This window comes from Choloepus didactylus, chromosome 2 (genome assembly GCF_015220235.1).
Source record: "Choloepus didactylus isolate mChoDid1 chromosome 2, mChoDid1.pri, whole genome shotgun sequence".
In the NCBI taxonomy this organism is placed as follows: Eukaryota; Metazoa; Chordata; class Mammalia; order Pilosa; family Megalonychidae; genus Choloepus; species Choloepus didactylus.
The window spans coordinates 246,751,700-246,776,458 of NC_051308.1; the positions used below are offsets into that span (position 1 = coordinate 246,751,700).

General features: G+C 69.9%; 5 protein-coding genes across 7 annotated transcripts in view; 2 read left to right on the forward strand and 3 right to left on the reverse strand.

The window, feature by feature from the left end:
- The window catches only part of TAS1R3 (taste 1 receptor member 3), a 4,715-nt gene extending 1,703 nt beyond the window's left edge, over positions 1–3,012 (forward strand). Inside the window, exons 3-6 of the mRNA XM_037828753.1 lie at positions 12–794; positions 949–1,152; positions 1,260–1,380; positions 1,505–3,012. Of these exons, the coding sequence (XP_037684681.1) occupies positions 12–794; positions 949–1,152; positions 1,260–1,380; positions 1,505–2,460 (2,064 nt within the window). The 3' untranslated portion in view covers positions 2,461–3,012. The remainder of the gene's footprint in view (positions 1–11; positions 795–948; positions 1,153–1,259; positions 1,381–1,504) is intronic.
- Positions 2,979–13,289, reverse strand: DVL1 (dishevelled segment polarity protein 1). Of its 3 annotated transcripts, XM_037828732.1 has the most exons (16): positions 13,014–13,289; positions 9,228–9,297; positions 8,866–8,987; positions 8,568–8,671; positions 8,218–8,356; positions 7,739–7,832; positions 7,593–7,662; positions 7,378–7,517; positions 7,228–7,304; positions 6,665–6,732; positions 6,343–6,495; positions 5,882–6,013; positions 5,575–5,742; positions 5,294–5,500; positions 4,608–4,645; positions 4,021–4,146 (listed from the first exon to the last, which is right to left on the reverse strand). In XM_037828732.1, exons 1-15 carry the CDS (start codon positions 13,181–13,183, stop codon positions 4,635–4,637), a joined length of 1,725 nt encoding a protein of 574 aa, XP_037684660.1. In that variant the 5' UTR covers positions 13,184–13,289; the 3' UTR covers positions 4,021–4,146; positions 4,608–4,634. The 3 variants fall into 3 exon arrangements, with proteins under 3 accessions (XP_037684659.1, XP_037684657.1, XP_037684660.1); XM_037828731.1 differs by lacking the exon at positions 4,608–4,645 and having other exon boundaries at positions 2,979–4,146; positions 6,418–6,495; positions 13,014–13,287; XM_037828729.1 differs by lacking the exon at positions 4,608–4,645 and having other exon boundaries at positions 2,979–4,146; positions 13,014–13,287.
- Positions 13,182–16,679, forward strand: LOC119514846 (basic proline-rich protein-like). Its single transcript, XM_037810561.1, has 3 exons — positions 13,182–13,518; positions 13,613–14,139; positions 14,866–16,679. Exons 1-3 carry the CDS (start codon positions 13,182–13,184, stop codon positions 14,878–14,880), a joined length of 879 nt encoding a protein of 292 aa, XP_037666489.1. The 3' UTR covers positions 14,881–16,679.
- MXRA8 (matrix remodeling associated 8) lies at positions 15,226–20,290 on the reverse strand. Its single transcript, XM_037828738.1, has 10 exons — positions 20,178–20,290; positions 19,148–19,171; positions 18,715–19,014; positions 18,503–18,604; positions 17,308–17,778; positions 17,042–17,200; positions 16,748–16,787; positions 16,586–16,662; positions 16,420–16,500; positions 15,226–16,181 (listed from the first exon to the last, which is right to left on the reverse strand). The coding sequence occupies exons 1-10, from the start codon at positions 20,224–20,226 to the stop codon at positions 16,156–16,158; spliced, it is 1,329 nt and encodes a 442-aa protein (XP_037684666.1). The 5' UTR covers positions 20,227–20,290; the 3' UTR covers positions 15,226–16,155.
- Positions 20,291–23,777: 3,487 nt separating this feature from the next.
- The window catches only part of SCNN1D (sodium channel epithelial 1 subunit delta), a 7,223-nt gene continuing 6,241 nt past the window's right edge, over positions 23,778–24,759 (reverse strand). Inside the window, exon 5 of the mRNA XM_037810568.1 lies at positions 23,778–23,987. Coding sequence (XP_037666496.1) covers positions 23,778–23,987 — 210 coding nt within the window. The remainder of the gene's footprint in view (positions 23,988–24,759) is intronic.

The following is a 24,759-nucleotide window of genomic DNA, read 5'->3' on the forward strand; positions in this document are numbered from 1 at the left end:
TGTCCCCTCAGGTCAGCTATGGAGCCAGCATGGACGGGCTCAGCTCCCGGGAGGCCTTCCCCTCCTTCTTCCGCACGGTGCCCAGCGACCGCGTGCAGCTGGCAGCCGCCGTGGAGCTGCTGGCAGCCTTCGGCTGGAACTGGGTGGCCACCGTGGGCAGCGACGACGAGTACGGCCGGCAGGGCCTGAGCATCTTTTCGGGCCTGGCTGCCAGCCGGGGCATCTGCGTGGCGCACGAGGGCCTGGTGCCGCTGCCCCGCGACGCGGGCCCGCTGCCCGGCCAGGTGGAGGCCACGCTGCTCAGGGTGCACCGCAGCGGCACGCAGGTGGTGCTGCTGTTCGCCTCGGCGCCGGCCGCGCGCGCCCTCTTCAGCCACAGCCTCCACTCCCGGCTGCCGCCCAAGGTGTGGGTGGCCAGCGAGGCCTGGCTGGACGCGGACCTGGTCACCGCGCTGCCCGGCATGGACCGGGTGGGCACGGTGCTTGGCTTCCGGCTTAGCGGGGCGCCCCTGCCCGACTTCCCGGCCTACGTGGAGACCCGCCTGGCCCTGGCCGCCGACCCCGCCTTCTGCGCCGCGCTGGCCGCCGAGTCCCCGGGCCCGGAGGAGCGCGGGGAGGGGGCGCGCTGCCCGCAGTGCGACCGCGTCACGCTGGCCGACGTGTCGGCCCGGCTGCGGCACCACCAGGCCTTCGCCGCCTACGCGGCCGTGTACGGAGTGGCCCAGGCGCTGCACAACGCGCTGCAGTGCACGGCCTCGGGCTGCCCGGCTCGCCCGCCCCTGCGGCCCTGGCAGGTGAGGGCGGGACCCGCGCGGACCCCGCGCCCTCGGCTCCCGGCCCGCCCTCGCGCGTGCGCAGAGACGCCCGGGGCCAGAGGGGCGGGGAGCGCGCGGGCCCGGGGCGGCTGGCGGGGGGTGGCGCAGGGCTCAGCGCCCCGCGGGCCCGCAGCTCCTGCAGCAGATGTACAACCTGAGCTTCCGCGCCCGGGACCTGGCGCTGACCTTCGACGCCAACGGGAACGTGGATCTCGGGTACGACCTGAAGCTGTGGGTGTGGCGCGGCGGGGCGCTCGAGCTGCGCACCGTGGGCGCCTTCCACGGCCAGCTGCGGCTCAACCGCTCCCAGATCCTCTGGCACACGCCGGGCAACGCGGTGAGTGTGGGCGGCGGGTGGCGGGCACGGCTGGGACCCCAGGCCCGGGCATGGGGGGCACCCGGCGCGGCCCGGCAGAGCCAGCCCGAGCCGCGGGCCGTGCGCAGGAGCCCGTGTCCCGGTGCTCGCGGCAGTGCAGGAGGGGCCAGGTGCGCCGCGTGAAGGGCTTCCACTCCTGCTGTTACGACTGCATCGACTGCAAGGCCGGCACCTACCAGCGCAGCCAAGGTGGGCCTGGTCCCCGCCAGCGAGTGGGGGCTGCTGCGGGATCCGGAGCACACAGCCCTGGGGGGGGGGGGGGTCTCCTGGAGGCCCCAGCGTGGGCTGAGCACCTGCTCCCTTCTCCTTGCAGAGGACTTCCTGTGCACCAAGTGTGGCCAGGACCAGTGGTCCCCTGACCGCAGCACACGCTGCTTCCCCCGCAGACCCAAGTTCCTGGAGTGGGGGGAGCCGGCGGCTCTGGGGCTGCTCCTGCTGCTGGGCCTGGTGCTGGGCCTGGTGCTAGCGGCCCTGGGGCTCTTCATCTGCCACCGGCACAGCCCGCTGGTTCGGGCCTCAGGTGGGCTGCTGGCCTGCCTGGGCCTGGGCTGCCTGGGCCTGGCCTGCCTCAGCGTCCTCCTGTTCCTCGGCCGGCCCAGCCCGGCCAGCTGCCTGGCCCAGCAGCCACTCTTCCACCTGCCACTCGCCGGCTGTCTGAGCACACTCTTCCTGCAAGCAGCCACACTGTTCGCAGAGTCGGAGCTGCCGCCGAGCTGGGCAGGCTGGCTGCGGGGCAGGCTGCGGGGGCCGTGGGCCTGGCTGGTGGTGCTGCTGGCCGTGCTGGCCGAGGCAGCCCTGTGCACCTGGTATCTGGTGGCCTTGCCACCGGTGGTGGTGACAGACTGGCAGGTGCTGCCCACAGAGGCCCTGGTGCACTGCCGGATGCACTCCTGGGTCGGCTTCGGCCTGGTGCACGGTGCCAATGCTGCCCTGGCCTTCCTGTGCTTTGTGGGCACCTTCCTGGCGCAGGGCCGGCCCGGCTGCTACAACAGCGCGCGCGGCCTCACCTTCGCCATGCTGGCCTACTTCAGCACCTGGATCTGCTTTGTGCCCCTGCTTGCCAACGTGCACGTGGCCGCCGAGTCCGCTGTGCAGGCAGGTGCCATCCTCCTCTGTGCCCTGGGCATCCTGGCCACCTTCCACCTGCCCAAGTGCTACCTGCTGCTGTGGCGGCCAGAACTCAATACCCCCGAGTTCTTCCTGGGGGAGGGACCCCAGGGGACTGGAGGTGGGGGTGGCAGGGAGGAGGCTCAGGGGAAAAATGAGTGATCTCTACCCCCCCCCACACCTGGGGACCTCACTCCCTGTGAACCCAGACCCGATAGAACCAAGAGTCCCTCACCCAGCAGCCCCAGACCATGCCTCTGCCAAGCTCCTCCAGTTCCGGATTCTAACCCCAAGTTGGAACCTGACCCTAAGCCCACGGTGGCTCCTAGGCATGTGCCCTGCACCCACAGGGCCCCACTGAGTCCCAGCCCCACAAGGCCTCCCACCAGCCCTGGGGAGTTCTTCACAGAGTGGGTGGGGGACACAGACGGCCTGAGACCCAGGTCAGGGAGGGGTCCCCAGGACGCAGGTGTGCTCTTCCTGGCCCTGGCGGGCAGAGCAGACAAGCAGAGCCTGGGCAGGGGCGCGGGGCAGCACCACGGCCAGCGCCGGCAGCCGGGACCCCTGGAGCTGTGAGCAGCACCACGGACAGAACACCGGCGCCGCACCCCACCCTCATCCTGCACCCCAATCTCCTGGAGTCGCCAAGTGGGAGAGAAGGGACACAGGCCACACGTCAGTCCCATAAAATTAAAAGCTTTTTAGTGTTTAAAATAGCTTTGCGCGGAAGCAGCATTTACACGGAAGCAGCTGTATAGAAACTACCTGGCGGTGTCCACTGCACAGACCCCAGGCCTGAGGGGAGGCGGTGGCGAGCGCGGTGGGGGGCGGGCTGGGCGGATGTGCCCAGCGGTGCCCCCTGGGGCCCCATCCATACGATTTGAGCTGGTTCACCTTTTATTCTGCTTCACAAGCTTCCAGGCACCACCCCGAGACTGGGAGGGGGAACAGGCAGCCTCTACTCTGGCCAGGGGCAGGGTTTGAGGGGCTAACTCAGCCCCCGCCTCCTCCAGAGCACACGGGCTAAGCAATAAATAAATAAATTAGACCTCTCTCCTGGCAGCCACAGCAGGCCCTGGGGGCTCCGGTTCCTTCCGTGGAGACCCCACGCAGGGGCCTGGGAACTGCCCGGGGAGAGGTCCTGGGCAGTGTCTCGGTTCAGCCTGGGGCCCTGTGCACAGGCTGCTCTGTAGGTGTGTTGAGTGTCACCTCCAGACCCAAGAGGGGTCGGGGGGCATTGCTGAGGCTCCTGCTGAGGCCTGCCCAAGGACAGACAGACAGACACCACCCCCCAAGGCCAGTGTGGACACAGGCCACTGCCCCATGAGGAGACCCGGAGCAGGTGGGGAGTCCGGGTGCAACTCTCGGCTCGGGCTGGGCCATGGTGAACACAAAGCTGCAGGTAAAGCCCCCCACATGACCACCCTGGGCGCCACACCCCTGCCGAGCGGGGCAAAGGTGCGCTCCCCGCCGCTCACATGATGTCAATGAAGAACTCGCAGGGGTTCCCCATGGCCTTCTGCAAGGACTGGCGGCTGCCTGTGAGCTCTGGAGGCACCGAGGCCAGCTCCCGGACGGGTGGGCCCCCAGGCGGGCTGCCCCCCACCATGTATGCCGGGGCCGGCGGGCACAGTGGAGGGAGCCCGGGGGCGGCGGCCGAGGCCTGGCTGCGCGGGCTGCTGCTGCGGCTGAGCTGGCTGCCCGGCCGCTCCCGCCAGCCCCCAGCCCCGCTCCGTGCCACAAGGTCCGACTCGCTGCCGCTGCCCCCAGCCGGCCACTCCTTCTCTCGTGCCAGGCCCTGGCGGCTGCTGCCCCCAGCACTCGGGGCGGATCCGCTGCTTTTGCTTCCTAAGAGTGGAGATGGGGGGGGTGGTCAGGGCCAGGCCCTCCCCGAAATAATCAACCACTGTGGCGGCCACTGTGAGCAGAAATGGGGGACTCCAGGGGGTGTGGGTGTGGATCCCAGCCGTGCAGAGACAAGGGCAGGGCCGGCCCACCCAGGAGAACCAGGGAGCAGCCGTGGCAAGCGAGGACGGGGCAGCAGCAGCAGCAGCAGGCAGGCTGGTGGGGGTGCTGCGGGGGCAGCCTGGGACCCCCAGGCCTCACCCCAACACCTAAAGGCTTGGTCTAGCAAAGGAGAGATGGAGGCCACGGCGTCCCTGTTGGCCCTGGGGCCCCCACCCCTTCTCCGCCCCTGGGATCCTGGCCAGCTGCGCCCAGCCATGCTTGGCCCTGTCCCAGACCACCAGGAAGTGGTGGGGGCCTGGCAACACAGGCCAAGAGGGACGCCGAGAGGATCCCCGGCTTACCGGCCCGAGGTCCACGCCTCTAGTCCTTCAGTCTAACGCTTTGCTCAGCACAAAACAAGGAATAGTGCGAGTTACACACCCAGTGCCGGCCGAGCCTGCAGACGCCCCCACCCCAGGCCTCCCATGGCCCTCAACTGGCCCTCCTCCTCCCGTCCCGCCCTGGGGCCACTGGTGGCCACCTGTGCCTGTCCCTGGCCTCCCCCTCCAAAGCCCCCTTCTCAGGGACCCCCCGGAACCCGCCTAGCCCCACACATGCACAGCTCACGCCTGCCCTGCTGCAGACGCCACGAGGCCGAGGGCATCTGCTCACCGCTGGGTCCCGGGACTGGGCCGTCCAACACCCCCCTGCTCCCGACCCCAGCCCTTCTCCTCCGCCATTCTCCACACAGAAACACCGGCCCCCACACGCATCGCCCCGAGCGGTGGCCCAGGGGCCCCTCCCCTCCCCAGGCAACATGCTCCCCCCAGCACTGGTCCCTGCCTCTCCCCTCCCACACGAGCTCAGCTGCCGAGACCCTTGCTCCCCAGTCACCTCGGCACTTGCCCCTTCTGGAAGGACCCCACCCACGGTCCAAGCACAGAGCTGGCAGGGGGCAGCAGTAAGGGGGCAGGCAGAGCCGGGGGGAGCAGGGCAGAGCCAGGCTGTGGGGGCAGCAGGGGGGAAGGGGGCAGGGCTGGCATCTCACCTTCGCTCTGCTGACTGCCTGCACTGCCGCTGCCGTAGCTGAACCCAGGGTCCGGGTAGGTGGACGGAAAGCAGGGTGGGGGCCCGGGATACTGATAGGGGTAGCCTTGGCCCAGAGGCCAGGGGGCGGCCGGGTGGGGCAAGGGTGCCAGCATGTCCTGATCCGAGGCCCCACTGGAGCCGTTGTTGAGGTTCAAGGCAGCAAGGTCTGGGGAGAGAAGATGGGGCGGGTGAGGGCAGAGCACATCCTCCCGGGGAGCCCGGCCCATGGCCCCCACTCACTGCTGCACAGGTCCCCGAAGACGTAGTAGCACTGCTCGGAGAAGGTCACCTTGTTGACGGTGTGCCGCAGGAAGCCGCGCTTCAGCATGCTGCCTGCGTACCTGCGGGCCTCGCGCCGGTCCCTGAAGCCGTCCACGTGTGCGTACAGCCAGTCCACCACGTCGGCACCTGGCCGGCACCACGGGTGTCACAGCTGCCCCCACCAGCCCGAGCTGGGGGTGACCCGGCTGGCCAGCCCCCACCTGCTGCCGGCAGAGCCACACCGGGCCGGACCGGTGCCCAGGGAGCCGCCCGCCCTGCCACTCACCGATGACAGCATTGGCGATTGTGATCTTGAGCCACATGCGGTCGCGGATCTCCAGACCGGAGTCCGGCAGCTGCATGACCCGGACGACGGCTCCCATGTCACTCTTTACTGTCAGCGGTGCCTCCTCCAACTCTGCAAGGAACGGCTGCCCTGCTCAGCCAGACTGCCGGCAGGGGGAGGGCGAGGGGCAGGGGGCAGGCAGGCGCATGGGCCGTGGGTGGGCTGGGGCAGGAAGGGGTGGGCGGGCAGTCACGGTGGACCTCCAGCCCTGCCCTTTGCTCCCCGTCTGGGCAACGCTGCTGCTGCTGCTGCTGCTGCTGCTGCTGCTGGGGAGCCCCGAGGGACTGGTGTGTGCGCCTGAGCTCCCTGGCTTGGGCGCCTCCGGTAGGGAGCGTGCGGGTGCGCGCGCACAGGGCCGGGCGCGGCGGGGCGGGGGCGCGCGCGCGCGGGAGCCCACTTACGCGGCGCGCCAGGCACAGAGCTCGCCAGCGAGGAGGAGCTGGTGCGAGTGACGGCGCTCGAGCAGGGGCTCGTACCGTAGCGGGGGAGAGCTCCGGTCAGCGCCGCCGTGTGGGACAGCCAGGCGGCAGGGTCAATGGGCCGCACCGGGTCGGCTGGGCCGCGTGGTGACGGACAGACGGACCAACAGACAGGATGGGGACGGAGGGAGCAGACAGGAGCAGAGGAACGAGGCCTTTCAGGCTGGGCCCGGGCGCCGCCCAGCAGCCCCCGCCGAACCGCCCCTCCTCCCACGGCCCCCCCACGACCCAGGAGGCCACTCACCCCTCGGGATGGTGAAGTAGCTCCGAGGAGTCGGGTCCCAGCACTTGGCCACGGTGAGGCTGATGGGTCTGCAGGAGTGGCGGAGCCCCAGACAGGTCTACTAGGCGCCCACCCAGCGCCCCGCCCCAAGCCCCGTCTCCGCCGCCCCTGAGCCCCGCCCCGCCCCCTCCACCCGCCCCGAGCACCGCCCCCTCCACCCCGCCCCGCCCCGCCTCCTACACTCCGCCCCGCCCCTCTACCCGCCCCCGAGCCCCGCCTCCTCCGCCCGCCCCGCCCCCTCCACCCCGCCCCTCCACCCGCCCCCGAGCACCTCCCTCCCTCCACACCCCTCCCCGGCCGCCCGGCGCTCCGCCTCCTCCACCCTCCCGCCACACCCTCGCAACCCCTCCCCGCCCGCTCACCCGCCGCCTCCACCCTCCCCGAGCACCTCCCCCCTCCACCCCCGCCCCGCCCCCGAGCCCCGCCTCCTCCACCCGCCCCCTCCACCCCCGTCCCCGCCCCTCCACCCACCTCCTCCACCCCGCCCCCGAGCCCCGCCCCTCCGCGCCCGCCCCGCCCCTCACCCCGTCTGGGACACGATTTCCCGCAGGACGCGGACCGCGTCGTCGTTGCTCATGTTCTCAAAGTTGACGTCGTTCACCTGGGAGGTGGAGGGCGATCAGAGGGGAGTGGGACGGGAGGGGCCACCCAGCCCGGGAAGGGGCGCCCGGCACCTGCAGCAGCATGTCGCCCGGCTCGATGCGGCCGTCGGCGGCCACGGCCCCGCCCTTCATGATGGAGCCGATGTAGATGCCGCCGTCGCCCCGGTCGTTGCTCTGGCCCACGATGCTGATGCCCAGGAAGTGGTGCCTCTCTGCGGGGCAGGGGGTGAGCCGGCAGCCCGGAGACCCCATGCCCCCCGGGGCCCCCAGCCCCCCGAGGCCCTCACCCATGTTCAGTGTGACGGTGACGATGTTCAGGGACATGGTGGAGTCTGTGATGCTGCTGAAGGAGGAGGCCTGCGGGCGGACGCTAGTGAGTGGCTGTGGCCCGCGAGGACCCCGCCCACCTCCCCGGGGCCCAGGCCCCCCTCACTCGGTCAGTCTGCCGCAGCCGCTGTTTCCGCCGCCTGCGCTTGTGCTTCCGGATGAGCCTGGACGAGGTGCTCTGCTCGGTGGAGCTGCTCAGCCTGGGGGCCACAGGGGTCAGGGAGCACATGGGTGGGGTCACAGGAGGAGGGGAGCATGGGGTTTCGGGGGCACAGAGGTGAGGGCATGGAGGGCACAAGCCCCCTGGGCGACCGTGGGTGTGTGGGCTGTGCGGTGGGAACAGTGCACCCCAACCCCCTTTCGTACAAACAGGAGGGCACAGGGCGTGAGGGCAGGAGGGCGAGATCTGACCTGCAGCCTGCGGCCGGCCGCACCCCCACCCCCCAGAGCCTGAACACAGCAGCACACACACGCAGACCCACACGTTCACGCGTCTGTCCTCGTGGACCCCCCCCCCCCCCCCGCATGAGCCGCCAGCTCGCCCCACACCCCCCAGCCACGCCTCACAGGCCGCATGCTCCCCACCGGCTTGTGCTGCCATCCTCGTCCGAGTCGACGAAGCTGCTGGACTCGAGCTCGCTGCTCATCATGGTGGACGCGCTGTCGGGGGGCTGGCCCAGGTCCCGCCGCCGCTCCCCCCTGGGGTGCCCATTGGTCCGGGAGGCTGTGGGGCAGCGGGGAGATGCTGACCGGGGGGCCCTGGAGGTCCCACCTGGGCAGCTGGGGAGACGCTGACAGAGCAGTCACTGGAGAGCCCGGGGCCTCTTCCCGGGGTCTTAGGGGCCCCAAGTCCAGGAGATGGGGGCAGCGAGGGGAGTTCCCGTGGCCACCCGTCCAGGCCCTGGGTAGCAGGGGTGAGGCGGACTGCACAGTACCTTCCTCGCGGTTCCGGCGGCGGGCTCGCTCTCGCCGGTGGCTGACCAGGGACTCTGTGCCCGTCTCGTTGTCCATCCCATCGCGGCTGCTGGCCACATTTGGGCTGAGCCGACGAGAGGGTGCGCTGGGGCTCTGCAGGACGCGCCCACACCACCCCCCACTCTGGGACCCTGGCCACCGCCTCCTGACCTCTGCCCTCCACCCTCTGCCAGGAGCCCAACCCTGGGTGGGCCGAGCAGACGCAAGCAACTCAGGGGCCCCAGGGCCCGGCCCACCCCCACCCACCGGAGTCCTTACTGGAAGGAGGGGGGCCGGGAGTCCCCGATGCCCCCTGTCCGCTCCAGAGGTGGGGGCAGGTCCAAGTGGCTGTCGGTGCCCTGAGACCCGGCATCCGAGTGGGCGCCCTCGGCCAAGACCAGCTGTGCAGGGACAGCGTGCCACTCAGATCCCACCAGCCTCCGGAAGCCCCCCGCTGGCCCACAGCCCCCCACCTGCCCCCAGACTCCCCACCACCACTGCCAGGGCCAAGTGGCGGCCTCAATCCCCCACAACTTCAGACTCTGGGCCCCCTGCACCCCCAGCTAGGCACCCGGCCCCCAAGGTACACTCCCACGGGGAACCCCTGCCAGGGTCTCTGGGGGCTGGCCCCTCACACTCACCCAGGACACCACTCGGCCATTGAAGCAGGGCAGCCTGGCATTGTCGTCAGAGATCTCCTCCTTCACCACCCTGGGGGGCACACGGTGAGGCAGGGCTGGGCCACCTGCACCCAACGGAGCGCACCTGCCCCCCCACCTGGGCCTGCTCCCCCCACCCGCACCCAATGGAGCTGCATGTGACAAAGCCGCTCCTGCACTCAGGCCTGCGCTCCCCCACACCTGAAGCAGCTGCACCCCAACCTGGGCCTAGCCTGTCCAGGACCCAGGGAGGCCCCATCACACACCCCAACGTCAATAATCCTGCAGACGCACTCCAAAGTCCTTTCTTGGGACCCTCACCACCCTCCTTCTGGCCCCTGGCAGCCCGAGGGAGCCCCAAGAGCCAGTGCTGAGGGACCCAGACCCCTGTCCCCTGGCACCGGTGGTGGAGCTGTGGACGCCCGTTCACCCCAAGCAGCCCCCAGGCCCCTCTGGGGTCTCGGCCTCCCCTCTCACCCCTGGGCGAGTCCCTGGCTCTGGCTCCGGGTCAGGGCACTCGGGTGGGGGAGTGGGAGGGGGTGGCCAGCAAAGCCGGGGGAGGGCAGTGTCGGAAGCCCCCGCACCCCTGCCAGGCCTCCACCGGCCCCTTGTCTCCAGTCACACCCCAGGAAGCCCTCGTTATCCCCACACAGCTCCTGACTCTTCACCCTCCCAGACATTCCCCTGAAGTTCCCACTCAGGATCCTTACTACCCCACCCAGCCTCATGGAAGCCCAAAGGCCCCTCCCCACCTCAGCCAAGCCATGCTCTGCAGCCCCCCAAACTGTCCCCACCCTCCTGGGGACTCAGGGCTCAGCTCCCCCATCCCACACCCCAAACCCATTACCTACCACGTGGGTCTACCTGCCCCCTCCCTGCCTGGCCCAGGCCAAACCACCACCCAGCTGCCCTGCCCCCACTCCGGCCCCTCAGCAGACAATGGGACCACCCACCTGGCGGAGCCCTCCTGCCCCCCACCCCTCAGGGCCAGCCCCCCACCTCCTTCAGGCTTTGCTCAAACGCCCATAAACCAAGTGGCACCCACACTCCTGCCCCCCACCCCATAACACAGCTCATGTAGCACCACGTGACGCGTCCACCTTGCTCTGTGTCCACCTGCCCTGCTGGCGTGAGGAGCAGGCGGCTGCGGCGGCGTCCAGGTACATGGCGCCCGCTGCCCCACCCCGCAGGCCAGCCCCCCAGGGAAGGCGGGAGGGAGGCCGGCTGCAGCCGATGCACGGGGGGCCGCAGCGACCCCTCCCGCAGGCCAGCAGGATGGAGGCAGGGTCCCGAGGGACCATGACAGAGGCCAGTGCAGACGTCACTCCCACCTCAGTACCCAGCACCCATCCCCAAGGAGTGCCCCCCACACGCCCCAGACCCCGGCCGAGGAGCCCCCCACTGCACGGCCAAGTGGGCGCCTCCCTCGGGACCCCTCACCCAGTGCTGCCCAAGTTCTCGGGCCCCCAACACCCTCACCCCACCCCTGCCCCACATCCCCCCCAGGTCCCTGGACTCACTCACCCCTCATGCCTCCACCTGTGTGTCAGACATCCTCCCCACACGCCCAGGGCCAGAGCACCGGTGGGCACCCCAGCGCCTAGCCCCAGCATGGCCCAGAGGGGGACGTGGCCAGGTGCCAGAACAGCCGGGAAGGATGTGGCAGGGAACAGCCTGGGGCTGAAGAGGGCACAGGGGCCCTCCGCTGGGGCCAGTGAGGCACAGACTTGGTCAACAGTTTCAAGGTAGGGGTGAGATCTGGGGCTGGAGAAGGCTGCCCCCAAGCATCCAGGAACCCCACAAGTGCAGGGGCTCATCGTCCAGCCTCTGCTCCCTCGGGCCTGGGTCTCTGGGCAGGGGATGGGCTGCAGTCCCCACCCACCCTCAGGTTGCCCTGCGAGGGGGCACCCCTGCCCCACCTTGGATTCTTGGCGAGATCTCCGTCACCACGGTGGCCCCACCCACCACCCCCGCAGACCCGCCCCAACCAGGAATCTGCTCTGGAGACTGAGCCACAGCTCCGGGACATGCGGCACACCCCAGGCCAGACCCCAAGGGACACCCCAGCAGCGCCCCTAGAAGCCCAGGACCCACCTACCCACACCGCAGTCACCTGCCCTCCAAGGACAAGAAGTTGCCTGCAGGCAGGAGATACACGGGTGACTGCAGTTCTCAAAGAGCATCCAGCTTGCTGGGGGTCCTCAGACCCCACCCTACCCCCAGGCGCTGCCTACCCAAGCCCTGGGGTCCTCAGCTCCCACTGAGCTTTGGGTGGCCTGCTCTCTCCACCTGGCCAGCACCCACCGTCCAACCCCCGACCGCGAGCTGCCACCCCCAAGGATCCCACCCCAGAGGTCACAACTGAACCTTGGGTCTCCCTGAGCCCCTCCCCTGGCACCTGCCGAGCGCTACCGGGGAGGGCAGGGGGGAGCCCAACACAGACATTCCAGGTGCCCGTCAGAACACCCGTGCCCACCAGCAGCCTAACTGGCCGTGGTGCTGGAGCTCAGGAGCCCCCAAGCTCACTGCCCCGGCCCACCCCACCCAGCTTCAGTCACCCCTCCCTTGGGTGACACCCTCCCTGCACCACCAGCCCCCCACACTTGGAACCTCCAGGCTGGGCTGCCACAGGCTCGCCTCCCGACCCTCATCCCAACCCCTGCGGCCCCCCATCGCGAGGAGCCCCCGCCCAGACACAGTTGCAAACCTGGGCCGCGGGGAATGCCCTGGAGCCCCCAGCCCTCCCTGTGCTTCTCCCTGACAGTCTGGTCACCCAAACGTCCCCCCGGCCCTGAAGCCGCAGAGTGGCCGGAGCTATTCTGCCCAGGAAGTACATTTCCAGGAAATGGCCTCAATGTCAAAGTCCCAGGCCACGGCTGCACACAAGGGCACGGGCTCGCCTGAGGGTGGCCGGGTGCACCTGCTCCGCCGACAGGGCCAGCGGGCACCACCCTCACCCCTCCCAGCGCTGCACTCGGGTTACCTGGGGCTGTGCGGGGTCAGGGCTCAGCAGCCAGGCAGCCTCCCGCCCTCAGTTCCAGCGGCCGCTCTGCACCAGCGAGAAGGGCCCCTTGCCCAAGACACCACACCAAGACTGGGTGCAGACGCCAACCCAGGTGCTGCCTGGGGTCAGCAGGTGGCTCAGGCGGCTAGGCAGGGACACGGCCCCACGGCCAGGAAGCCCAGGGCAGGACGGAATGCACTGACCCCCTGTGGGCCCCAGCGACCCGCCCTGTAGGTCCCTGGATCCTGGGGGCAGGGGGAGCCTGTCTTGAGCTCCTGGAAACTTCTGTAGACCCCAGCAGACAGACGCCTGTCCCGGCCCAATCTACTCTCCCATCCTGAACAAGGATCCATCCGGTGGCTGGGGTCTCTGTCCTCACCCCAACTTCCCCCAACCCCACCCCTGGAAACGACACACTCTCCGGACCCACCCTGCTGTCCCTCCTGAGCCCCCGAACCTGACCCTGGACAGGGGCCAAGGTGGGCCTGTGGGAAGGGCCACTCTTGACTTGCCCCGGGCCAGACCTTGACGGCAGGTCACGTACACCCGGCACACACGGCCAGGCCCCCACCGGCGGAGAGGCCCGGACCCTCCCGAGCCCCCGCGTCCGGGGCTGTCGAGCTCCTGGGCACCTGCAGGCGGGCACCCGCGCCACTCCGGGCGCCCCAGGCAGGCCCCGGGCGCCCGGGCGCAGCTCCCAGGCCCGGCAGGGCGCAGACAGGTGCGCTGACCCCCGCGGAAGGGCGGCCCCGCGGGCGACTGACCCGAAGTCCTGGTCCATGGACTTGAAGAAGAATTTGTAGGCGTGCACCGGCCGGTTGCTGAGCACGTTCTTGAAGTCGGCCAGCGTGACGCGCTCGGGGGCCACGGGCAGCTTGACCAGGTACGGCGTCTCCTCCTCGTCCAGGTGGTAGATGATCTTGGTCTCCGCCATGCCGCGGCCCGGGACGCGGGGCGCGCTCCCCGCCGCCGGCCTGCGCCCCGCCCGGCCGCCGCGCCGCCTCCTCGCGGCCCCGCCCGGCCGCCCAGGCCCGGCCCGCGGCCCCGGCGCGCCGCCCCCGGCTCCCGCTCGGGTCCCGGCTGCTGCCCCGCGGCCCGCGCCCGCCCATCCGCCCCCGGCCGCCGGGGCCGCGGCGCGAGGGGAGCAGGCGGGAGGGCCGCGCTCGCCCGTCGGGCCGCCCCCCGCGCGTCCGTGCGTCCGGCCGCCGCGCCTGCCCCGCCCCGCGCCGCCGCCGCCGCCGCCGCCGCCGCCCCCTCGGGCCGCGCGCAGTTAAAGGGACGGCCCGAGGCCGAGGCCCGAGGCCCGAGCGGAGCCGCCGGGGGAGCCCGAGAGCGCGGGGGCGTGGCTACGACGTCACCGGAGGTCGCGGGGCGGGGCTGCGACGCACGGGCGACCGCGGGGGCGGGGCTGCGCAGGCGCGGGCGGGCGTGACGTCATCGGGCGGGGCGCTGGCGCACCGGCTCGGCCCCTCCCCCGGGGCGCGCGCGCACTCACCGGCCCGACTCTCGGCGCGGGCCTCGCGGAGACGAGCAGGTGGAGGGGCTCGGCCAGCCCCGCGCCCCGCCCCGCCCCTCCTGGGGAGCCACCGCGATGCCGCGACTTCGCCCTGCCCGGGGTCTCGGTCCTGCGGCGCCTCCCGAGGAGTCCTACACCCCATGGGCGCGCAGAGCCCGGAAGCGCCCGGGGCACCGGGGCGGCCTGCGGGGCCCGACGGGAAGCCCAGGATGCTCTGCGTCCCGGCTGGGGTCGGGGTCCTTGGCCCCTCCCGCCCCCACGCCAGCTCCGAGTTCGCGCGTCCTCTGCCGGGTCCCACGGCGGCTGCGAGGGCTGCCTGTGTGAGCGCGTCAGGGCGGCCGCTCGAGGTGCCAGGCAGGGGTCAGCGTCCGCAGGTGAGAGCTCCCGCTCCCACGTGTGCACCGAGGTGTCCAGGGCTGGCAGGGGTCCACACGCGCGCGCCCGCGGGGCCGGGCTGGAGCGCATCCCGCGCCCCAGGGGAAGAGCGACGGGGCCGCTAGGGGGAGTCCCTGGCTGGCCACAGCGGAGGCCCCAGGCAGGGAGCAGCGGGTGCCGACCCTGGCCACCCATCCCAGGCACCCCTCCCCCTCGAAGCTGGGGAGCTCTGGGTCAGCGGGGGTTGGGGGGACCCCATCAGTCCAACTCTGACCCGAGGGGCCAGGCTGGGAGCCATCCCCCAGAGCAGCCGAGGTCCAGGGTCCTGACTCCTGTTGCCCTCAGCTCTGATGGGGAGAGTGGGCAAGGCTCGGCTGAAGGTGACCTCGGCCAGCTTGGTCACCCACCTCTCCCCCCAGGGTTTGGTTTCCCCAGAGATAGACTGAGGAAGCCAGGCAGGATGGCCTCCAGGAAGTCTGCCATGCTCTCTGCTGGGTGCCCCAGGAAGAAAGTGCCATGGCCTTGGGGCTCCCCGCGGCTGCTGGCCAGGGTTTGCTGGTGGCACACAACCAGATGAGGGGCCCCTGCCCTCCAGCCCCTGGGGCCTCCCTCTTACCTGACACTCAGCCCAAGTCGTAAGAGAGCTGGAGAGGCTGGCAGCAGAGGCCTTCTCAGAGCTGCACTGTGGTCAGGGTCTCCTCCACTGCCTCCCCTTCCCCATCCAGTCCTCCAACAGGTGACAGCCCTGTGTCCCACTCTGAGGACCTCATCCTCCCTGCACATCTCAGCGTCTGTCCAGAAGACCTCAACTCATACAGCACCCCCCCGTGCTTGTTCCCGCCAACATGTGTCTCTCCCCACGTGCAAATATGAGGCTCTGAAAGTCCACCCCCAGGAGTAAGCAACGCATAACTGGCTCCAGTGTCACTGCCCCCAGGGGACTTGCTCCTAGGAGAACCAGACCCAAACCTTCCTCTCAAAGGCATGGGGTGACAATGGGGGTACTTTGGAGGAAGGCGTCTGAGGGTTCCCATGGCCCAGTTCCAGCCCCCGGAGAGACAGAGGAGCAGCTGCAGAGGCAAATCTGGGACCAGGATCTGAAAACCAGATGTGGTCTTTATTGTGACAGTGGCAGTTCTCCAGGAGCAGAGGTGGGGTGCTGGGACTGGCAGAACCATCTTCACCCCTCCCCTGTCCTCGGCCTGAAGCAGAAGCCAGTGTGGCCCCAGCCTCAGACTCCAGCCCAGGGACAGGCTGCAGGGACATGGTCAGGGTCAAAAGTCACTTGGAATCTGGTGACTGTCAGGGCAGCTCACTGGAAACAGGGCTGATAAGGGGGGTTGAAAGCAGAAGAAGGGGCAACACGAGGCCCAAAGCAGCACAGAGGGGCATCTGCCCTGGGCCTGGAGAAGGCCAAGTCCTCAGACCATGTGCAGAGCAGGTGGCGGCCCAGCTGGGGCTTGGGGTCACCCACATCTCAAGGCACCCTTGCGAGCTCAGGCTGCAGCAGGGGCTGAAGAAGCTTAGGGTGCCGAGCCCGGGGCTGACCCCCAGGTCCTCTGAGGCTGCGGGCTCCACTGAGCCCCCTCCAGGAGCGCCTTCCTGCCCCAACTCTGCAGAGGCAGCCTCCCAGCCCCCAGGGAGCAGAGGCAGGGAGGGACGGGGGGCTTGGTGAACATGGGCAGAGTCTTGACAGTGACAAGGGAGTTGGGGAGGGGGTGCAGCAGGGCCACCAGTGAGCACAGGGACAGCAAGGCTGGAGGCAGGGATGGTAGCCTCATGCCGGCCGAGAGTCCCAGGGAGCCCACGCCTGCTTCAGAGGATTAGTGGGCTACTGGAAAAGGGATCTGGAGGGACCCACACTGCACCAGTCCAGGCCAAGTACCAGGAAAGCGGGACCAGCCGCTGGAGGGGTCCAGGTGGCGCAGAGCACCTGACGGTCAGTGGGACGTCCTCCGGGGTGGACAGAGAGGAGTCGGCAGAGCTTCTGGCCCAGCCAGGAGCCCAGAATCGTTTTATTTGCAGTATTCCTTCCTGAACTCTGCAGGTCAAAGGAACAGGCTGGGATCTGCTCCCTATACCTTCCTCTCAGTGGGTTCCTCAGGGCAGATACCCCACAGGACTTCCCAGGGACTGGAGCACAGAGGAGACGGGACTCCTGACTGCGGGGTGCAATGACTTCAGGGGACCCTGAGAATGGGAGGCCTAGGGCTCCACCTGGGCTTGGATACGGAACGGGGCAGGGGAGGCAGGGAGGGGGCCCCCTACCAACCACTCACCTTTGTCCAAATCAATATTCTTGGCAGGCAGGGGGCCGTGGGCCAGCTCAGCTCTCTCCTTCAGAATGTTGTTTTTGTAATCTGGTGTGGGGAGAGAGTGGGGTGAGAGGCCCCCCAGACATGGGTGTCTCCCCCGCCAGCCCAGGAGCCCTGTAGCCCACCTCACCTAGTGGGATCTCCTCACTCCTGTAAAAGGCCTGGTCGCCTGTGGCCACAGCAAACTCGGCCAGGTTCACAGCCTTCCTGGAGGAGGGGGCCGTGGGGGAGGTTAGGGCGGGGGATCGCGGGGAAGGGTCTGGGCCCCAGGCCAGCGGGAGGGCACACTCACCCCTTGGACTTCCCCGACTTCTTCTCCGAGTATTCATAGCCTGCAGAGGGAGACACGTTGGGGGCAGCCTCACGCCTGCACAGCGCTCCCACCCAACCCAGGAAGCCCCTCCAGTGGGCACACGGGTCACGGCGCCCCAACCCCACCTCTGGAAGGCCGTCCTCTCTTCCCACCCTCAACCCTCTGCTGCGCACAGCACCCCAGCTCCGGAGGCCCCCGACCCCCTCACCACCACGCCCCTCCTCACTCCCGCCCTCACCTCCGACCCCCGCCCTCATGTCCTCGCCCCCTCACCTCCGCGGCGCCGCGCGCGGGCGGCCAGGACGACAGTGATGAGAAGCAGGATGAAGAGCAGCAGCGTGGCCAGCACGTAGCCCAGCTGCTGGAAGAAGTGGGCCCGGCCCTCGGGCACGATGACGTTGATGACGCTGCGGCCGCGCGCCAAGGTGGGGTCTGCGGGGGCGCAGGGACAGCGTCGGGGGGGCGCGGGGCGGCGGCCCCTCCGGGTGCCCCGCGCAGCCCCAGCCCCGCGCCCCCGTCCCCCGAGCGGCCTCCCGCACCTGGGCCCGAGGCGCCGCCGTGGCCGGAGCCGTTGCCCGGCCGGTCCCGCGGGGGCGGATCGGCGGCGGGCTCGGTGACGCTCAGGTGGAAGACGCGGCGCTCGTGCAGGCCGCAGTAGTGGTGGTGCAGGTGGCAGGAGTAGGTGCCCTCGTCGGCCGGCTCCAGCGGGTCGATGCGCAGCGAGAAGTCGCCGCGCGCGAAGGCGTCCGCCCCCACGGCCACGCGCTCGCGCAGGAAGGGCGGCCCGTAGGCGCGGCGCTCGCCGGACGCGTACAGGTCGAGCAGGCGGTCGGCGCGGTCGTGCGGCACCCCTGGCGGCTGCCGGTCCCAGTGCACCACCTGCTGCGCCTCCTCCAGGTGCCGGTCGGTCCACACGTGCGCGCGGTTCACGCACGTCAGAAGCGCCGGAGCGCCGCGCAGCACGGCCAGCACCTCCTTCTCGCCGTCCCAGTGCGCGCCGGCGGCCCGGGCTGCGGGGCGGGGCGGGGGTCACGGCGAGGCGGGGGCGCGGCCAGGGCTGCGGGGCGGGGCGCGGCGAGGTGGGGGCGCGGCCAGGGCTGTGGAGCGGGGCGGGGGTCAACGGCGAGGTGGGGGCGCGGCCAGGGCTGCGGGGCGGGGCGGGGGTCACGGCGAGGTGGGGGCGCGGCCAGGGCTGCGGGGCGGGGGCGCGGCGAGGTGGGGGCGCGGCCAGGGCTGCGGGGCGGGGGCGCGGCGAGGTGGGGGCGCGGCCAGGGCTGCGGGGCGGGGGCGCGGCGAGGTGGGGGCGCGGCCAGGGCTGCGGGCGGGGGTCACGGCGAGGTGGGGGCGCGGCCAGGGCTGCGGGGCGGGGCGGGGGTCACGGCGGGGCGGGGGCGCGGCCAGGGCTGCGGGGCGGGGGGCGCGGCGAGGCGGGGGCGCGGCCAGGGCTGCGGGGCGGGGCGCGGCCAGGGCTGCGGGGCGGGGTCACGGCGAGGTGGGGGCGCGGCCAGGGCTGCGGGGCGGGGCGGGGGTCACGGCGGGGCGGGGGCGCGGCCAGGGCTGCGGGGCGGGGCGCGGCGAGGTGGGGGCGCGGCCAGGGCTGCGGGGCGGGGCGGGGGTCACGGCGGGACGGGGGCGCGCGCAGGGCTGCGGGGCGGGGGCGCGGCGAGGTGGGGGCGCGGCCCGGGCTGCGGGGCGGGGCGGGGGTCACGGCGGGGCGGCAGGCGGCTCACTCACGGTCGTCGGTGACCTCGAGGCGGACGGCCAGGCTCTCGTACAAGTGGCAGTAATGGTGGTGCAGGTTGCACGTGTACAGCCCCTCGTCCGTCTCCTCCGCCGCTGCAGACCCGGGAGACGCCCTGCGCGGTGAGCCCCCGGTCCGGCCCTCGGCACCCGCCCGCGCCCCCGAGCCCGCTGGTCCCCGGGGCCCTGCGCTCCAAGCCCCTCACCGCGGATGAGAAGCGAGAAGTTGCCGTCGTGGAAGGCGGAGGGCGGCAGGAGGAGGCGGCCGCGGTCGCGCGGCTCGTACACGCGCTGCTCGCCCGCCGAGTACATGTCCACCAGCCGGCGCGCGGGGCCCGGGCCGCCGCTGAGGTCCCAGTGGACCACGCGCTGGCGGTCGTGCAGCCGGTCCTGGGTCCACACCATGCGCGGGCTCTGGCAGCGCAGCACAGCCTGGGCGCCAGCTGCCCAGTGCACGGCCGACTCGGACACCACAGAGCTGTCGGCGGTCGCCGGCCCCGTAGCCCCTGGGGGAGGGGGTCAGTGAGGGAAGGGGAGGGCCCGAGGGGAGCTACGGCTGGGGCCAGCAGGAAGGCAGGGGACTGGTGGGCTTGGGGGGAAGGTGAGAGGGCCTGGCCACAGGGCCCCGGGGTCACTAACCTGAGGTCAGAAGGACGGCGGAGCCTGGAAGAGGGGGGAGAGAGTCAGAGGGGAGGAGGAATGGCAGTGCTCTCCTCCGGCACCACCAGGGGAGCCCCCTCGGGTCCCTGGTCCCTCATATGGCCGGATGAGGCAGGTGCTGGGATGATGGGGGGGGCGTGGATGAAGGTGAAGTCAGGATGGGGTCTCCTGTGGGTGGGCCCAGGGCTAAGAGGTGGGCTGGTTCCAGGGTGCTTGCTTGTCACCGGGGGCCACCGTTCCTTCCACCCCAGGCTGACGGTGTTCCAACACCTGAGGGCTGAGCCCAAACAGGGCTGGTTCTGGGGCCGCTGGGTGAGATCACTGAGGAGCTCCTGCTGCCCCCCAGTCCCCCTCCCCGGGGTGGCCCCTGCACCTGCCGGGGCCCTCAGAGGGTCCTCAGACTATGGCAGCCCCTGCCCCCCACCCGGGGCAGAGGACTGGAACCCAAGAATGCTGGATGTGTGTGGGACCCTGTGTCTGCTACCCCACAGGCCTGAGTTCCCGCTCCGGGCTGTGGCTGAGCGCCCGGGACGGAGGAATGTGCCGGGTCAGCAGGCAGCCCCGGGAGGGCTCAGGGGGCCAGGGAGCGCCAGGGTAGGGTGGGGAGCCGCCAGACCTGTGATCCCCAAGTCTGCCAGCTGGCTTCGGCCCCCTTCCCCTTCTCACAGCTCCAGCTCCCACTGTGGGGAGAGGCACAGACCCAAGGGGCCTCCCCAAGTCCCACAGAGAAGGGGGTGCATGAGGCACCCCAGCAGGAAGCCTCCTGCCCACTTCTTGGTCCTGGCACCCTGTGAAGGGAAGTTCTGGTGGAGGTCCCCCACCCGCTGGGGTCCTAGGTGGGGCTTCTCGTGAGCTGCCTCCTTAGCACCCCCAGACCCAACCATTCCCTGCGGGGCGCAGGGGTTGAGCCCAGTTGGAGGCGGCTTTGCCCCAAACGTGAACTTGCTCAGACCTACAGGCCGCCAGGAGCCCCTCGCACCCTCCCAGGCCCCCACCCACCCACACTCACCCTGCAGAAGCACAAGTTTCCAGAGTAGGACACGGGAGCGCAGCTCCATGGCGCCCGCCGGCCGCGCTTTGTCTCGGCTCTAACTCCAGAAAAACAGCACCCCCCCCCCAGCCTCTGCGGTGACGTCACGGAGCCCTGGGCCGGGACGCTGGCTGCCTGCGGACCACCCCTTGGCCCGCCCCGGCCGTGGCCTCCCCAGCCCGGGCTGGTGGGCAGGGAGGGGCGGGGCCATGCCCCCCACGCCCCCTCTTTTGCTTGGGTCATGGGGGGGCCAAGCAGGAGTGGGGCTCGCGTTTCCCCTGGGTCCTTGCAGCCCCTGCTCTCTGCCTGCTGCAGGTGAGTGGAGGGTGTCAGTGCAGGGACCCCCGGGGACCCCCGCCCCCCTGCCGGCAGAGGGCCTGTCCCTCTGGCCCCATCAGCATCGCTTCTCGGTCAATCTTTAGGGCCCAGAAGGCGCCTGCGGAGGGACGCACGAGAGGACCACCCCGCTCCTGCTGGCCTGGCCACGGGGCCTCCAGCCTGGGAGTTAGCGCGCGCGCACACACACACACACACACACACACACACACACACGCCCGCACCCCGTCCTCAGAAGGCACAAATTTGAAACTCTGGGAAAATGTACAAAGTCACGTAAACAACTGTGAAATGACAGAGCACTCGCTGTGCACTAAACCGCTCCTTCTCATCAAGCAAACCTCAAGAAAGGAGAAAAACCCCAGAGAACCACAAAGCGTCCTCAGTGCATTTTCCGACTGTGCATTTGGACCGAATCCTCATCGCGGCGCCAGTGGCCGCTGGCCCGGGGTCTCAGCCCTTGGACCCTGTCCTGGTCCCCAAGACCCCAGAGGAGCCAGGAGCCCAGCCCCAGCCATGACCCTTGGGTCACTGCCGCGAGAAGGAAGTCACTGCTGCTGCAGCGAGAGGGGGTGAGGGGTGACAGCAGGAGGACCGGCTGTGAGCACAAGGGGTCCTCCCCCCACGCCTGCCCACCACCAAGCCTCCCGGACTTGACAGGACCAGGCCTGGGCGGAGCTCCTTTTCCAAACTGGAACCAGAACAGGGTCTCGCCACTCCCCAGGCCCCGCCCTGGGCCTTTCATTCTGGAGAAACAAGCCCTGCTGGCCGGCCTGGAGGCTGCACTCGCCTCCGTTCTTCCCAACTGGGTTATATCAGCTCTGTGGCTTCCCCTGCCCCTCCTCCTACTGCCGTCTGTCCCACTGCCCAGCCTTGCTTCCGTCTGTCTTTCCTTGGTCTGCCCTCGGGGATTTGGCCTCTTGCTGTCTCCTATTCTCTCTCTTCCCTGCAGAGGGAGGTGGCAGCCAAGGAGGAGCTGCCCCTCGGGTCTGGGGAAGAGCCGGCTCCAAGTGCAGGGTCACTGGCAGGGGTCCGGGGGTCAGGAGGAGCCTGGGGTCACACCTCTGCCTCGGGCCAGGGTCCCCTCCCTCCCAGGCTCTGTGTGCTGAGGTTCCAGGGGGCCTCTGGCTGCAGACCCAGCCATCGGCTCAGCCTGGTGCAGGCCCTGCAGAAGCTGGGGCTACCGGCCCGGGGGCAGCTGACCCCTGAGGCCCCCGGGCGAGGGTGGGCAGCAGCCATGGCGCCCTCTTCCCAGCCCTGACTCTGCTTCTTGAGAACAGCGAGAGCCTCCACTGCCCCCTCCCACCCACTCTCCTTGGCAGGAAATAGCCCTGGGTGAGAGCCGAGGCCCAGCAAGCCGCGGGCCGGGCGCAGGCCCCCGCCTCCCACAGCCGGGGCCTCTCCTGCCCCCGCCTCGGCTGGAGCCGGCTGCCCCGGGCCTGGGCTCGCTGGGCATCGCTGTCCCTCCAGGGACAGACAGATGTCCGCCGCTGACATCGTCATGTCCCACCCCGGCACACTTCCAAGCCCCACCAGGCAAGCCGGGACCCCATTCCCCCAGGAGGTGTGGCCTGCGAGGCAGGGTCAGCAGGAGCTGGAAAAATCCGATTCTGGCTCCTGTTCCCAGTGACTCGGACATTCCAGGCAGCCCAGCTCACTGGGAAGGAAAACCACAGGCGCTTGGAGGCCCCGGCACACACGCACACACACACATTCACACTCACACGCACGGCCAGACACACAGCCTCTCTCTCTCAGCTGGTTCCCCGAGAGACACAGCACACAGGCGCCAGCCCACAGCGGGCACGAGCACCTCTGTGAGCCCTCGGGGCGGGGGGACACAGGGCAGACCCTGTGCTGTAATAAGGTTGTTTCAAGTGTGAACCTTCGAGAAGGACACGGGGCAGGGGCCCCCGAGGGACGGGCACGGCTCACAAGTCGGTGACCAGGCAGCACCCGGCCGTGCCAGTGCAGCAGGGGCTGGGACAACGGGGGGAACGCGTGGGGCAGGGTCTGGCTTCCCGCCAGCGAGGCGTTTAAGTCCCGGAGACACGTGGTGTGACCGAGACAGGAAAACCGAACCCAAGGTGGTCGGTTTGGAGCTGTTAGGCTTGACACGAAACACAAGGAAAACAGCCTCTATGGAGGCCCCGTGGGAGCGCAGTCCTGAGGTGACCCCACTCCCACCCCCGAGTCCACACCCGTGGCGGGAGCTGCGCCCGTGCCAGGGTCCCTGCCTCGGCCGAGGCAAGAGGAGGCCCCTGTGAGTGCAGCTCCGTCGTGGCAGAGGGACGAGGAGGGGCCTCCGGGAGCTGACCGCCGGTGAGAGAACAGGCCTCCGTCCCGCACCCCGAATGAGATGGAAAAGAGCCGCGGGCCCCGGTGTGGCTGGCGCCCCGACTTCAGTCAGGGGACCCTGAGCTGTGCCAGCCCAGCAAAATGCATCCAGACTTCACCCCACGGAAACCAAGACAATGCTTCCTAAATTTGTGGTGGTTTGTTATTCAGCGAGAGACCGCTACCACTGTCTTCCAGAACGAGAGCAATGCAGAATTTAGAAAGGCAGGAGCCACGAGGCTTCCCGGGAAGCCAGAGTGGCCGGTTCGGGGTTGGCTGTGGGCAGTGCGGTGAGGCGGCCAACTGCCACCCCCAGGTCCCCCCGGGTGTCACTAGGGCCTGTGCTGGCCCAGAGGCCCCGTGTGTCGCAGACCCCGAGTGCTCCCCGTCCCCCGCAGCTTCCCCGCAGGTCTGGGAGGGGCCGCCTGCCGTGTGGGGGTCCTTCCGGAGTCTTGATGTCGGCCAGGCTGCAGCCCCCCTCCACTTGCAGGGGCCCGAGGCCCGGGGTGTGTCGGGGCAGCAGGCTGCGGACGGGGGCTCCAGACACTCTTCTCCCGGGTCCCCAGGATGCCTGGCCTGGGACCCCCGAACCGCGGGCGCCGAGACTCGAGGCTGCAGCTGAGCTCGGCGGAAGGTCACGGCTGCGACTGACAGAAACAGGACCTTGAGGAGCAGCCCGCCCTCCGTCCCGAGGAAACGTCAAGGATTCGGGACCCTGGCTGGCGCCTTTTGGTCCCGGGGGCTGGACGAGATCCCCTCCTTTCTGCTTGGCTTGGACTGTTCATGTGGGTGCAGCAAGGGGGGCAGTTGCCATAAAACGGGGCCAGGTGGCTCAGACTCGAGGGCTAACTCCGGAGTTTTTAATCCCTTTTTTCATGCCAGAAATACTTCTTCACTTGTCGTTCCTCATTCACCACTTTTGGAGTGAAGAGCTGAGAGCACCAGCTTCTCCTCACCAGAATTTGCCTGTGGTGCCCACAGCCGTGGGGCCCCTCCGGGCACCCCCACATCCCTGGTGGATCGGGGTGCAGGCCAGGGGTCCACAGGCTGCAGCTTCCCGGGAGGCCCAAGCGTGCTGTTTCCGTGTGGGAAGGGGGTCGGCAGGGTCTCCTCGTCCTGGCCAAGAGGCCCAGCCTGTAAATGTGGCACTTCTGGCTCTGGTTACGAATGTGGTTTATCCGCTTTACCCTGACGGGAGAGAGGAGAGATTCATCCTGCGCCTGCGATCTGCCCCTGGGGTGCTTCTCCTTTAGGGGAGCCTGGCCGTGAGCGTGCGGCTTGAGGACTTTCTGGGGGGGCTCTGCCCGGCCACACCCCCATAGGCAACCTCTGCATGGAAACCAGATCTGCACAGGTGTCACAGACCCCTGCCCTCACCAGCACCCCGAGTCCCCCTGCAGCCGCCTCATGGACCCTGCAGCATGGCACGTCCCCACTTGCACCCTGAGGAGCAGCCGATCCCTAGACCAGCGAACCCCCCTGCTGCCCAAGGTGGGGTGCTGAGCCACTGCTTCAAGTGCCCCTGTGGCCTCCAGCTCCTGACCGGCCCCTGCCTGCCACAGGGCACCCGGCCACCTCCCCGGAGCCGGGGGGCTCAGCACAGGCCCCGGCACTGCAGCCCCCCGATGGCGCCCCAGCCCGGCAGGTGAGGCCGGTGAACATGCGGCATTACGTCCCGAGGATCTGCGGTGCTCCTGGGGGTTCACTGGCTTTACAGCTATACTAAGATTCCCGTGTGTTGTCTTCTGAATTCTGAGGGTCAGGTGGCACAAGACGCCATCTGCAGACTGCACAAGTAAACTTGCGAACCTGAGCATCACAGTCTGTCCCCTGGAGTATCTGCAGTCAGGAACCCCGACGGGGTCCTGGAGCCGGCGCCCTTTGGGTC

Coding starts and splice junctions, on each gene's coding strand:
- LOC119514846 (XM_037810561.1), top strand. CDS start 13,182: ATGCCGCGGCCCGGGACGCGGGGCGCGCTCCCCGCCGCCGGCCTGCGC. Junction 13,519..13,612: donor GCCCCCTCGGGCCGCGCGCA/GTTAAAGGGACG, acceptor ACGTCACCGGAG/GTCGCGGGGCGGGGCTGCGA.
- MXRA8 (XM_037828738.1), bottom strand. CDS start 20,226: ATGGAGCTGCGCTCCCGTGTCCTACTCTGGAAACTTGTGCTTCTGCAG. Junction 19,172..20,177: donor GAAACTTGTGCTTCTGCAGG/GTGAGTGTGGGT, acceptor CCCCTCTTCCAG/GCTCCGCCGTCCTTCTGACC. Junction 17,779..18,502: donor CCTCGAGGTCACCGACGACC/GTGAGTGAGCCG, acceptor CCCGCCCCGCAG/CCCGGGCCGCCGGCGCGCAC.
- DVL1 (XM_037828729.1), bottom strand. CDS start 13,183: ATGGCGGAGACCAAGATCATCTACCACCTGGACGAGGAGGAGACGCCG. Junction 7,305..7,377: donor CGGGCGACATGCTGCTGCAG/GTGCCGGGCGCC, acceptor TCCACCTCCCAG/GTGAACGACGTCAACTTTGA. Junction 5,501..5,574: donor CTTCGGGGACCTGTGCAGCA/GTGAGTGGGGGC, acceptor TTCTCTCCCCAG/ACCTTGCTGCCTTGAACCTC.